Consider the following 13,580-nt stretch of genomic DNA (forward strand, 5'->3'; position numbering starts at 1 on the left):
TAAAGCTTCACAGTCGCTCTTTGCTCTTGGCGTCTAATTACATGCCGTGAACTCTGTCAGAAGAGAGATAGGACAGAGGAGGGCTAGTCCTTCCGCAGAAGAACAGATGCGTGTGAGGCAGGGATCGTGGCTTCTGCTGGGTGCAGGACGCATGACAGAACTTTGGTGTCACTTATTGCATGCTCCCTACAGCTTATTTCCCGGCCGTGGGCCAGATGCACTGTTTTGAGCGGGGGCTCTCGGCTGGTGTGGGGAGTCTAGTCTCTGGTTAGTGGGTGTGCCTAGCCTGCCACCAGCCATATGACTGTCAGCATCACACGAGCAGTGGCTTCTCTTCCCCGCGCATGCAGTGTTTCTCATTAAGGGGGCACTGGAACATTTGGGAGTTGGAGGAAATGCTACACCACAGAGGTGTTCTGGGATTTTGGACCTTCCCTTATCCTCACGGTGCATCTTCTGCAAATCTATCGTGTGTCCCATTTCATGGATGAATAGATTGAATCTTAGAGAAGAGTCTCAGAGTGTTACTCACTGGACTGAAATAAAAATTAGATACAAATGGAAGCAGTCCTCTAGAATGTTCTCCTGGAGGTTCTAAACAATTTGTTAAACTGTATTCTCAAGAATGACCGTGGTCCCTGTGCCCACATGCCACTCATTGGAGTGTTCTTATGGTAAGGGAGGCAAGAAGGTCCCGAGGGGACCACTGGGTGATCTGACCACCTACTTTCCAAGAGGGGCATTTTTAGCTTTTCTGAAGAGGTAAAATGTCCCTCACCCACATGTCAAAAGGCCATCAGACCCATCTATAATGTTCATTTCCAAGAAAATGACCTTGACTCTCCAGAAATCTCACAGCAAAGATAAGGACAGTTATCTTTAGCAGGGTTGAGTTGAAGCAGTTTTCATGGACTCCTAAACCCTTGGAAGTGGAAGGGGGGCTTAGAGATCTGCGGTTACAGCCCTCACTCCACAGCAGAGACGATGAGGCCCCGAGAGGGCCACACAGCCTTCCTGTCACCCTTTTCCAGGGCACTAGGGGACTTGAGATGTCTTCCTCAGTTTGGAAGCACAGTCAAGTTTCACTTATCTAGCCCAGTGCTCTGTGTATGTGTGTGTGAGTACGTGTGTGGGGGTGGGGGTGTATCTGTGTACACACATGCACGTATCTTCCTTCTGAGCTTTCCCCGTGGCTTCTGCTACCCTCCTTATGTAAGAGCATCATCCTGGTAGGGAAGCAGACGAGGCCCCTCGTTGACTTGAGGACTCTAATTCAGCCTCTTTACTCCAGGTGAAGAAGCACCAAGCAGCTCTAGAAACTTGCTCCTCTGAGCTGGCAAGAGGGCGTGGGAGGGAGGTGTTCTCCTCAGAGCTTTCTTGAGGGCCTGAAGAATCCATTAGATCCGTGAAGAAAGTCTCCACTGTTTTTTTTTTAAATTAGAATGCCGATCCGGTTGCTTTTCACTGAATGGGTTCCACTTAGTGGGGGCAGGAAGAGGGCACATGAGTTTAGAGACGTGTCTCTTCCCTCTGATGTCTTGCTGGTCACCCTCCTCACCATACTGACTTGCCCCTCCTGACTGTTCAAAACCCAGCCCACAGGTTTAGAAACCCATGAACAAAACTGCCGTCCCGGAAGCCCTGGCCCCTCCAGGCCCCCACCCGTGAGTGTGGGAACGGACGCAGGGTCCTTTTCTGGCTATTTTTCTCCTCTCCTGACAAGTCCCTGAGCCAACAGCCACCAAGGAGATGTGCCCCTCCACTCTCAGCTGAGCTCTGTCACCTGCTCTGTTGATGTGCTGTGTTGGGGAAATGAAGAAAACAGAAGTGTCCAATAATGCCACTCATTGGAGCAGGCAGCAGTCCCTCTGTCCTTGCCCAGCGCCCCTTAATCAGCTGAGATGCGGGGGCTCAGGCTGAGCCGGTGGATGGAGACGTCCTCGCTCCTGGGGCCTGGGGCCTTTTCCTGCCGTTAAGTAGAATTACCCACCCCCTCCCTCCTGCCTGCATCCCTTTCACACGGGCCTGTAGACACACACCAGCCACTGACTGTCCAGGGCACACACCTCCCTTCCCAGGCCATAAGCCTCACACACACATCTATGATATGTCTCTCACACACACCTCCTCCCACACATAGCCTCCCACACCCCATACCTCTCACATGCTCCCACACCCCATGTCTCTCACACACACCTCCTCCCACACCCCATGTCTCTCTCTCTCTCTCTCTCACACACACACACACACACCTCCTCCCATACTCTGCGTCTCTAATACATACCCTCCCACACCCCATACCTCTCACACACACCTCCTCCCACACCCCAGATCTCTCATACACACATACCCCTCCTCCCACACCCCATGTCTGTCATACACACACACCTCCTCCCACACTCTACGTCTCTCACACACACCTCCTCCCACGCTCTACGTCTCTCACACATACCCTTCCACACCCCACACCTCTCACACACACCTCCTCCCACACCCCAAATCTCTCTCTCTCTCACACACACACACACACACACCTCCTCCCCCCACACTCAACATCTCTCACACATACCCTCCCACACCCCACGTCTCTCACACACACCTCCTCCCACACCCCGTGTCTCTCACACACACACACTTCCTCCCACACTCTATGTCTCTCACACATACCCTACCACACCCCACACCTTTCACACACACCTCCTCCCACACCCTGTGTCTCTCACACATGCGCACATATCTCCTCCCACACCCCACGTCTCTCACACACACACCCTCCCACACCCCATGTCTTTCTTACACTCATCTCCTCCCACGCCCTGTGTTTCTCTCTCTCTCTCTCTGTCTCTCTCTCTCTCACACACACACACACACACACACACACACACACACACCATTACCTGTCCAGCCAGCCTTTTTCAAGCTTGTCCATCTGTCTCATCTGCTTTTTTGATTCCATGTGCTGTATGAGGGTAGCTTTTTCTACAACCAAAAGAACAAGGTCATCAAATGCTCCTTAAGTATTTTCTGGAACCAAGTAGGTGGCTGGGGTCAGCCTAGAGCAGGAGGGGGCATCTGAGGGGCTCATAATTGGGAACCATCTTCACCCTGGTGCCATGTCTGGTTCTTGGACCCCCTTCTTACTCTCTTGCTCAGGAGAAGGAATAGGCATCTTTCGATTGATGATGTTTGGGGGCCCTCAGAGTTATATTTGTCCAGGGCTACCTTTGCCTCCTCCATACCCCCAGGAAATCCCAAAGCCCTCTTCCCAAACTGATGGCTCCAGATTGGGCATCTCCTGACTTGGCTGTGCTGAGTGGCCTCAGATAATAGCTCACAGAAAGCAGCGGGCCCGGAAACTCTGAGGGGGCTGTAGAAAGAGAAGCTGTGTCTTAAGGGTTGTGGGATCCCCAGCTCAACATATGCAGGCCCCCTCACTGCAGTGCAGGAGGGAAGCCCAGCTGGCCTGTTTGCTGAGCATGTCTTTGTGCGTCGGTGCCATGCCAGTGAGTTCGCTACAAGTACCAGAAAACCCTTCTGTGTCAGGACATTTGCTGACCTCCATGGGCAGCCATGAAGGGTGTAAGCAAGAGTGTGATGAGGCCAGTTTCTTGAAGTGAAAAATGTGCGCTTTTCAGAAAGAGGAGTTGGCTGGTGTCTCCCCATTGCCTGCCACACCAAGAGTTGAGCAGGGTCCCACTGCCCCTTCTGGGATCCTGACCTCCTCTGCAGCCCGTCCCAGCTTCTCCCTTCTGCTCTCTCTGCAGGACTTTGGGAAGTGCCCACGACTGAGGCTGTTTACTCAGGAGTACATCCTTGCCTTGAACGAGCTCAATGCGGGGATGGAAGTGGTGAAGAAGTTCATTCAGAGGTGGGTTTCCCAGCTGGACCCCCTCCCCACCTTGCCTACCAGCCAGCTCTCCTCTCCACCCTGGAACTACTCACTCCACTGATGCCCGGAGAGAAGCCACTTGTATTCAGAGGCCCTGAGCATCTCATCTTTGGGGGGGGGGGGGGCACCTGGGTCCTCCCGACCACATGTGATCTGAGACACTTAGCTGGCTGTGTGACATTGAACCAATTGCTGTACCTCTCTGGTCCTGTTTACTCCACCACCCACAGGGGTTGTTGCATAATTAAATGAGATGATACATGAGGAAGCCCCGAGCACAGCACCTGACACACAGTAGGAACTCAGAAAATGGTACCAGTTCTAAAAAACAGGATTATTTCCATGAGTCCCACAGCTTTGGTGTATGAGTGCTGAGTCAGGAGACAGTGCCCCACTGGCCCCAGGGAGTCCTCACCGGCCACTTGAACAGCCATCCCCCAAACTTGGGCAAGAGGAAACCAGACATTCTGGTTCTTACTCACTTTTGATGTTTTGGAGGAGAGGGGTTACTTTTTCTTTGATTTTTAAATTTTCTCTCTGTGCTTCTGTCTCTTTATCTGAAAGATGAGAATGATAGTACCCACTTCAGCCGGTTCATGTGCTCCTTCAGTGGGCTGATACCCGTGATGAGCGCTAGGAGCTGCGTCCGCGTGCTGCAGATGTTAGCGATCACTGTCACGACTCTTCTCGTTTTTTAAGAAAATCAAAATAGACTGTTTAAGCTCATTTTGAAGCTTATGTGTTTCCTAAATATACTCACGTAGAACTCACAAAGCATTTCTAAATCCTAATGAAGTAACCGTCCGCTGGAGCCCTGGTGACTTCAGGGTCCCTTTAAAGTACCCAGTGATGGTTTGCAAAATTTTTTTAAGGTCAGGCCTCTCATCCTCAGCGGCCACAATGATTTTCCAGAGTGTTACAGGTAGTATTCCCAGGCTCCTAACTGCCCGGGAGTAGCAGTATAGGCCCCATTTTACAGATGAGAAAACTGAGGCACAGAGATAACCATAATAAATACCAATAGCTGACATTCAGGGAGGATTTAGCAAATGTGTCCCCGACCCTGTGCTGGGCCAGGGTGACCACAATCATTCTTCTTTTGAAGCAGGCCACTTTGAGACTAAACTGTGGTATTTTAAATTATTATTCCAGAACCCCCAGACATAAATACGACTGTTCCAGGATATATGACTACTGGATGCTAAGTCTTTCCATGAATTAGAAAACTGGGTCCTTATCATCACCCATGGGGGGCGCATGTCCCCATTTTATAGCTAAGCAAATTGAGAGTGGCAGGTTTAAGTAGTTTGCCAAGACTGCTCAGCTGGACTTGAACCCGGCACCCTGGATCTAGAGCCCCCGGCCTGGAGTGTGGCTGTCTGCTGCCTGTACATGGCAGAGCCAGGACCCAAATCCTGGTGCTGCCAAATCCCCGGCCAAAAGCTTGGAGCAGCCCCCTACCCTGACCACACTGCCTGTCCCCCCCACCTCCCTGCATGGGCGCCACTGCTGCAACGGCCTGCTCACCCCATCCTCTGCTCTCTTCCAGCATGCACGGCCCCACGGGGCACTGCCCCCACCCCCGGGTCCTGCCCAACCTGGTGGCCGTGTGCCTGGCTGCCATCTACTCCTGCTACGAAGAGTTCATCAACAGGTCAGTCCCTGCTGCCCCCAGGAGGGCCTACGCGGGGGCCCGCTACCACCTCGGGATGGGGACAGTGAAGGGCCGAGTCACCGGCAAGGGCGACTTGTACCTTGACCAGGCTAGGGAGGTGGAGTGGCGTTTGCTGGGGCTGCCTCAAGTGTGTTTGCCAATCTCGTGTGCTCACCGATTCCCGGCCCCGAACCTGGGGATGTTACTGGAAAAGCAAACACTGTGAATCAACACTGGCAACTGCGAAGCTCTTGTGTTGCCTCGGCTTCAGGAGCAAGTGTTTGGTTCGGAAGATTTCTCACCACCTGGCACGTGTGACACGTTGGGGCTTGTGTGAGAGAGAGTGCGTACACACAGGTGCAGGTGTGCGTGGGGGGGGTGTGAGTGCGTGTGTGTGTGTGCACAAGGGCTGGCAGGAGGTTTTCTCCCCTTTCCCCTTGTCTTCGTCAACAGAATTTCATTTTGCCCGTGGTGCACATGGATTTCTTGAGCGCCTGTGTGTGTCAGGCACGGTTTCAGGTGCTGCTGGGGAAGATGAGGTACGATGTGCAGGATCGAGTCAGATGGGGAAAGGCTGAGAAAACAATAAAATGGACCCACATGCTAGAGAGCGACCAGAAAAGGGCATGGCGGAGCCACTGCCTTGGGTCCCTCCAGGGTTTGGGTGCAAGGAGCTTATTAGGGAAGTAACCTGAGGAAGCTCTGGGAGGGGACCCAAGAAGGGAGGACAGCCAGTAGAGTCTGATGACCACTGCATGCACCTGCACATTCCCCACTGGGACCTCCCAGGAGACTGTGTGGAACATGTCTGAGTCCTTCCCCTGAGGGATGATGGCACTGGGGTAGTGACTTACCAGCTTCCATTCTTTCCTGACTGAGATTCACTCCTGGGATGCAGAGTGACGTAGTCGCCACTAGTTCGTGTAGAACTTTATATACAGTGACCTCTGGGGTCATTAGAGAGGATATGATGTGCCGGACCAGGTAGCATCTGCTGTAGCTCCCCTGTCCAGTTGTTCAGGTGGTACACTGCACAACTCCCAGGGGACCAAACTGTGTGTAGCTAGAGCTGGGGACATAGTAGGACTACATTTCGGTCCTTTGAGAGGAGACAGTGGAGCATTCTGACACAGAGAAAATCCATACAAATGAAGGTTCTAAAACAAATGCTGTACTTTAAGGTCTTGGGGAAGGGGCCACAAAAGCTTATTAAGGGCAAATTTTCTCATGACAGGACTTGAGAAGGGAGAATTACAATTTTTAACGTCCTTAGCCCTAGGTCCTGATACTCAACGAGGACCTGTCCATTCTTGAATCATTTCCCTGTTCAGAAGGAGGTGATAGTACCCCTGGGGCCAGAACATGAAGATGTCATGCAGGTCATTTGCAAGTGCTTGCTCAGTGCCCTACAGCATGTCATATTAAAAGCAAAAGAAACAAAAAAAGAAGCAACAGAAGGTCAGAGGGTAGCACATGACTTGTGCAGCCATCCCAGCATCCCTGTGTACACAGACAGTCACTTGCCCGTGGCCTCCCACGCTGTAGCTCTGGAACCGGTCTGCATACATTTCTAACTCGGGCCGCCCTAGGAAGCAGGGAAACCATTAGGAGTGTCACACATTCTCAGGCTCCCTTTCCTCCCGAGGCCCGTGACTCATCTCGGCCTCCCAGGGCCCACTCGGTGGATGCCTGGCCTGGGGTTGGGAGGGGGCAGGAGCAGCAGCAGGAAACAGCACCTCCCAGAATTTTCCCTCCGTGTCCTCAAAGCCCTGTCCAGGTGCCCTGGAGCAGGTTTTCCTGACTCAGGAGCAGGAAGCAGAAGAACTTTGGAAATCTCTCTCCCCACACCCACCCCAGGAGAAGGGCAGAGGTAGAAAGGACCAGAATTAGGAACTATGCACACTGTTGCATAGACAAGGGCCTGGGGATGGCAACAACCAGCTCTCGTCCTTCTCATCCTCTCATCCCTCGTTTAGTGACAGCTCACTGTGTGCTGGGTGCTGAAGGCCCAAGGTGAACCGGCTCGATGGAGCCCTTGCCCCCCCCAGAGTGGACAGTGTAGCAGGAGGTGGGGGTAGGGAGGGAGCAAGCGAGCAGTTACAGTGCGCGTCGGTCAGGGCCATGAGGTGGAAGCCAGAGGCCTAATTAACGTGTTCGGTGTCGGACTCTCAGCCTTGGCTGCCTGTCCACCACCTGGGAAGGGTTTACAAGATCAGAACATCAGCTAAGCGCACATGTACCCTGTGACCCAGCTGCTCATAGGTTTGGGGACATTCATCAGAAGACACGTACAAGAATGTTCCAGCAGCCCCTAACTAAAATCTGCCTCCACGCCGATGTCCTGCACATGTCCAGGAGAATGGATGGACAGTTGGGGTCTGTCCACACAAAGGAACACTATAGAGCAGCAAGAATGGGTAAACGAGAACAATGAGCAAACTGTGAATAAATCTCACAAAGGCAAAACTGGGCAAAAGAAGCCAGACCCAAAAGATACATACAGTGTGATTCTTCTCCTGGAATTTCAAGAATAGGCGAGAGGAGTATGTGGTGGTGGCGGCCGGTAGAGCGGCCCCTTTGGCGTGGGGCATTAGGTGGAAAGCCATGAGAGAAGCCTCCGGGTTCCCAGAAATGTTTCCCATCTTGACCTAGGTCAGTGGTTCTCAGCTGGGAGCAGCTTGAGCCCCACGGGTGTCTGGCAATGCCTGGAGACCTTTTGGGTTGCCATAGCCTGGGCAGGAGGAGGGGTGCCGAAGAGAGAAGAGAGAATGCTGAGAAGCATGCTACCGTGTGCAGGGCAGCCCCCCGCAGAAACCGATCCAGCCCCAGATGTCAGTAGTGCTGAGGTGGCGGCATCCTGGTCGGGCGGCTGGGTGTCACATGAGGGAATGTGTCAAAGTGCACAAAGCTCGGCACCTGAGATTCGTGTACGTGACCGTCAGGGTAAGTTCCGGCCAGGGTGTGCTGGAGCCCTGTTGGCATTCGGAGGCACGTCACTTCCCAGTTCCATGGTCCATGACGGCACCTTGATAGTTGGGTTCAGTCGTGGTGGGCGTATTCTCACCAAGGACCCTGGCAAATGCTGCAGTCAGGTCTCTGTTTTCTGGCAAGTTCTTGTTACATCAGCATAACACTTGTTATATCTTAAAGGAAAAAAGGGGTGCCCAGGCCCCATCCACTGTAATTCTGATCTAATTGGGCTGTTGTTTTTTCATTTTAAACTTCCCAGGCAAGGCAGGTGTGTGGCCATAGTTGAGAACTCCTGCTGTGGGGGGAGGTGAGGAAGAGATCCTTCAGGGAGGTGATATTTAAGTGGAGAGCTCCTGTCTCTCAGCAAGGCAAGAGGCAGGACGAGGTGATCCGGGCAGAGAAAACAGCATGTGCAAAGGCCCAGAGGTGCAGATGGGGTTGGCATTAGTCACCTTTTCTGTCTGTGGTCCTTAAACACCTGCTTCGGAATCCCCAGGCTGCTGCTTTAAAATGCAGACTGCTGGACACAGCATTTCCTGGATGGGCCCAGGAATTCGCATTCTTTGCAGAATGCACAGGTGATCTCCTTCGTAAAGGTCACTGCAGGGGAGGAAGGGAGGGAAACAGTGTGACAGCGGAGAGAGGGAAAGGGAAGTGAAGATGAAGCTGGAGAGGACAGCAGCCAGGCCAGGCTGTGGGGGGACCAGCACAGCTGAGCGGCTCAAGCTTCCGCGGCCGGGCTGCTCCTGGGGGAATGAACCACGAGAGACTATGGACTTTGGGAAACAAACTGAGGGCTTCAGAGGAGAGGGGGGTGGGGGAATGGCACAGGCCAGTGATGGGTATTAGGGAGGGCACGTATTGCATGGAGCACTGGGTGTTATACGCAAATAATGAATCACGGAACATTGCATCAAAAACTAAGCATGTAATGTATGGTGACTAACATAATAAATTATTATCAAAAAAATAAAAAGAGAAAAAAATGCAGATTCAGATTCAGCAGATCACGGGTGGGGCCTGAGACGCTGCTTGTCTGACCACCTCCCATTCATGCCAGTGCTGCTCCTTGAGGACCATGCTTTGAGTGGCAGAGCTGGCCCTGTGTTTCAGTTATGGGTGTTCATTCTGAGAGCACTGGGGTTGCCGATAGGTTTTAAGGAGACTACGATGGACTTGATGAGCTGTCTGTTTCCAAACTCCCGCCTGGCTGCTACTACATGGAGGATGGACCAGAGGGGGCAAGCGCGACCTTGGGCGGACTGCAACCAGGTGCCCAGGGTGGAGGCCTGGGGAGGGCGAGGCAGGGCCTGCCGCTTCCTGCATAGGGCCTGTCCCAGCTCCCAGCTCAGAGCAGCCCAGCCCCCTTGGAGCCCAGGGTAGTTTCCTGTTAGTTCCTCCAGGAAGTCATCATAAGGGCTGCAGTGCTGGGAGACCTTTCCCGGGCTCAAGTCCATCCCACCCTGGTGGTCAGTCTCTGGAAGATAAAGCCCCACGTCCCCTGGGCCTGTCCACAGTGTTCTCGGTGGTACACGATGTCCTCACGGAAGAACAGACGGCTTGACCCAGGTTAGCATAGCTCGCTGGAAAATCACCCATCTGAGCCAAACAGCCTTGAAAATCCACTCCTAAATCCCAGCAAAGGCAAACAAAGGGAAATGGAGTGTTGAGTATTTGGGTAGCAAATTAGCTCTGAACCCGTGGAGATAGACTGCCCCTCGCCTCCCCCGCACCCCAGACCACACGCAGTTTTCCATCCGCCATTGAATTCTCGGACTTTAGTTGATGGGTTTTGTTCTTCCCCAGCAAAGTTTAAAGTGTATTTATTAAACATCTTTGGTGGGCTCAGCTGAGGCCTGGCTTGTGGCACGTGCTGGAGAAATTCGGGCCCTCCAGGTGCATTGCATCCGAGATCTGTGCTCAGCGCGGTCCTCGTGCACAAGGAACGTGTGCATCTCTTTGCAAGCACAGGGCACATGTGTGTGGCACATTTAGGGAGGGCCTGGGCCAGCAGCTGTTTGTGATCGTGCTGTCATGCTCGGAGTCTCTTGGAGCAGTGGACTCAACCTTGACTGCACACACAGGGAGCCCAGAAGTTTACTGCTATCTCCCAACCCAGAGATTCTGATCGAATTGGGCTTCAGGATGTTCAGAAGTGCCCCCAGGGGATACTGGTATCCAGCCAGGAGTGGAAAGCTGTAGTTCAGGGATGGAAGTGTGAAGGTGGCAAGTGGAGGAAATCAGGGAAGACTTCATGGAGGAGGATCTGCACAGGATCATATGGGATCATAGAAGCCACTGTGGTAGTGAGGAGCCAGGACTTTGTAGTCAGAGACCTGATTTCAAATCCTAGCCCCCTCCACTTACAAGCCGTGTTATCGAGGGTAGGACATTTGACTTCTGAGTGTCTTTCCTCACCGGTAACATGGAGAGGGTCATACCGGCCATTCAGAGAGATCTCAGAATGTCTGTGTGGTCTGTGATAGCCCTTAGTGCTGTGCCGCCCAGGAGCACCAAAAAAGGAAGCCCATTTCTGGGGTTGCCTTCACTCTGACGAGCCTCCCACTGAGTGAGGAGGTGCTTTAACCAGCATCAAGGCTCTGACAAGTCCTGTTGTGTAGAGGCCTGGTTTCATTGTGTTTGGCCCAGCATTTCCCACACAGACGCGCCATCAGCGATGCCATGGAGCTCGTTTCTCAGCACCTGTTAACAAGCATCATTCCTCTGGGTGGTTGGAGATGCTGCACCTGAGGGTTCAGCCAAGAGCAAGGGTGGACAGAAAGGACTGCAGACTGCAGGAGGCTAGAATTCTGGGGTTTGGGATCCCTTTGAAGTGGGCTCCCAGCTGGAGAGTGGATGCCGAGCCTTCTTACCTGGCCAGGGATGGCGCAGTGGAGGTGAGGCCTGGGCCCCCCTAGGGGGAAAGAGGTGCAGCTAGACTCCAGGATGCCACCAGAAATAAAGGCACTTAGTAGGTCTCATAGATGGCCCGGGAAGGCCTTGTGGTGAAGGTGACCGACACAGCCTCATGAGTATCACATAGAGATTAACGCTCACTCACCCAGTCGTCAAATGTGTGCCGACCACCTTGTGTGTGCTGGGACTACAGCGTGAGCTTTCGTGACGGACACTTAGGTGTGGATGCCACCTCCACCTCTCCCTGTCTTGATACCCAGAGGAAACCACTCTCCCAGAACGAGCCTCGGTTTCCTCGCTTGTGGGGTGGGATGGGACATCACTCGCTGACGGCACTGCCACGGGGGTTCAGGGAGGCATTTTGCACAGTGGAGCCCGGTGCGCTCGCTGGACTATAGCTCGCAGCTCGTGTGACGGCTCAGGGCCGCATGCGGGCGGCCCGGGCTCACACACGCTCTCCGCCTCTCCCGGCAGCCGCGACAACTCCCCCAGCCTGAAGGAGATCCGGAACGGCTGCCAGCAGCCCTGCGACCGGAAGCCCACCTTACCTCTGCGCCTTCTGCACCCCAGCCCAGACCTGGTGTCTCAGGAAGCCACGCTGGCCGAGGCGCGGCTCAAGTCGGTGGTCGTGGCCTCCAGCGAGATCCACGTGGAGGTGGAGCACACCAGCACTGCCAAGCCGGCGCTCACGGCCAGCGCGGGCAACGACAGCGAGCCCAACCTCATCGACTGCCTCATGGTCAGCCCTGCGTGCAGCACCATGAGCATCGAGCTGGGCCCCCAGGCCGACCGCACCCTCGGCTGCTACGTGGAAATCCTCAAGCTGCTGTGAGTGTCCCCTCTGCGGGCCTGTCACCAGCAGGGCGGGAGGGGGGACTCAGCTGGGCGTGCTGAGCGTGCGTGCGCCCGTGTGTAAGTGTGCACCCTTGAGGTGTGCATACATGCGACTGGGCGCACAGGATGCAGATTCAGGGTGTGACAGCCCACGTTTAGGGTGTGTGTGTCTGTGACACGTGCTCAGGGCATGACAGCGTGCGCGTATGTGGGGGTGTTCCTGTGTGCTTACCGGGCACACGTGCAGGCTGTGTGCATAAGCACACGTATATAGGTGTGTCCATGAGGGTGAGAATGTGTATGTGAGTGTCTCCATCCAGGTGCCAGGATGTCCGTGAGCCCGTGGGCACCCAAGTGTGTCTCTGAGTGTGCGAATGTCTTTTTATTTTGCAGGGGGTTGGGGGGGCTCATTCTGAGTTTGTGAGTGCATATATGTGTTCGAGTGGCTTTGGCTATGTGTGGGTATGCAACACGTGTGTGGTTCCCCAAGTGTGTGTGTGCAACAACATAGGAGGGGGATGTGGGATGTATGTGGATTTTTCTGTAGGGGCCTGTATGTGTGTGCCTGTGTGTGTGTGTGTGTGTGTACAAGTATGAGTGTGTCTGGGTGCTCATGCTGCTTCTGTGCGTGAGCAGCTATGAGTGCTCATGTGCGTGTGAGCATTTGTGCACAAAGCACGGAGCGCGTGTGTTTCTCTGTGCGCATGCAGATATGCCCATGAGCCAGCACGTGACTGTTTCTGTGTCGCGTCATCTACACGTGCTATGTGTGTATTTCATGTAAGTCCCAGCGCCCTCGCTCCCAGCCTTGCCCAGTGAGCAGGGACCGAGTGTGGCAGGCAGATCAGTCTGCGTGCAGGCCTGGCTGGTGGGAAAAGCTCTGAGGAGACAAGGGACCCAGTCGGCTCTGGTTGGTGCTGCGCTGAGCTAGGTGCCTCGGGCCCGAGCCTGCCCCTCCCCGAGCCTTGGTTGTGTGACTCTAGAATAAAGGGATCTTAATATTTGACCCTCAAGGGTCTTTCTAGTTCTGCCGTTCACGCTTGAACCACCCAGACCCGTCTCGAACTCAGGTGCACCTGGTCCCCGGAGGCCCGGATGAAGGGGCCTCCTTGGTCTGAGACCCCAGCAGATGCCTCCCCTCCCTGCTCCCACAGTCCTGTTCTTCAGACGGGGCTCTGCGCTGCTCTCAGAAGTGAGTCCAGAGCCTGGCATTTCCAGGCACAGTCCGTGGTAGCTGGGGGGCTTTTCAGAGGGATTGTGGGCGGGACGGTGTGGTGCTCTCTCACCAGTGCAAGGTGTCTGTCTAGTGACTGGGCA

The 13,580-nt window shown here is 54.1% G+C and overlaps 1 protein-coding gene across 1 annotated transcript in view; it reads left to right on the top strand.

Annotated features, from left to right (window-relative positions):
* The window catches only part of CMIP (c-Maf inducing protein), a 231,421-nt gene that overhangs the window by 194,082 nt on the left and 23,759 nt on the right, over positions 1-13,580 (top strand). Inside the window, exons 8-10 of the mRNA XM_026495307.4 lie at positions 3,765-3,868; positions 5,439-5,543; positions 11,904-12,257. Coding sequence (XP_026351092.1) covers positions 3,765-3,868; positions 5,439-5,543; positions 11,904-12,257 — 563 coding nt within the window. The remainder of the gene's footprint in view (positions 1-3,764; positions 3,869-5,438; positions 5,544-11,903; positions 12,258-13,580) is intronic.

This window comes from Ursus arctos, unplaced genomic scaffold (assembly GCF_023065955.2).
Source record: "Ursus arctos isolate Adak ecotype North America unplaced genomic scaffold, UrsArc2.0 scaffold_19, whole genome shotgun sequence".
Taxonomy (NCBI): domain Eukaryota; kingdom Metazoa; phylum Chordata; class Mammalia; order Carnivora; family Ursidae; genus Ursus; species Ursus arctos.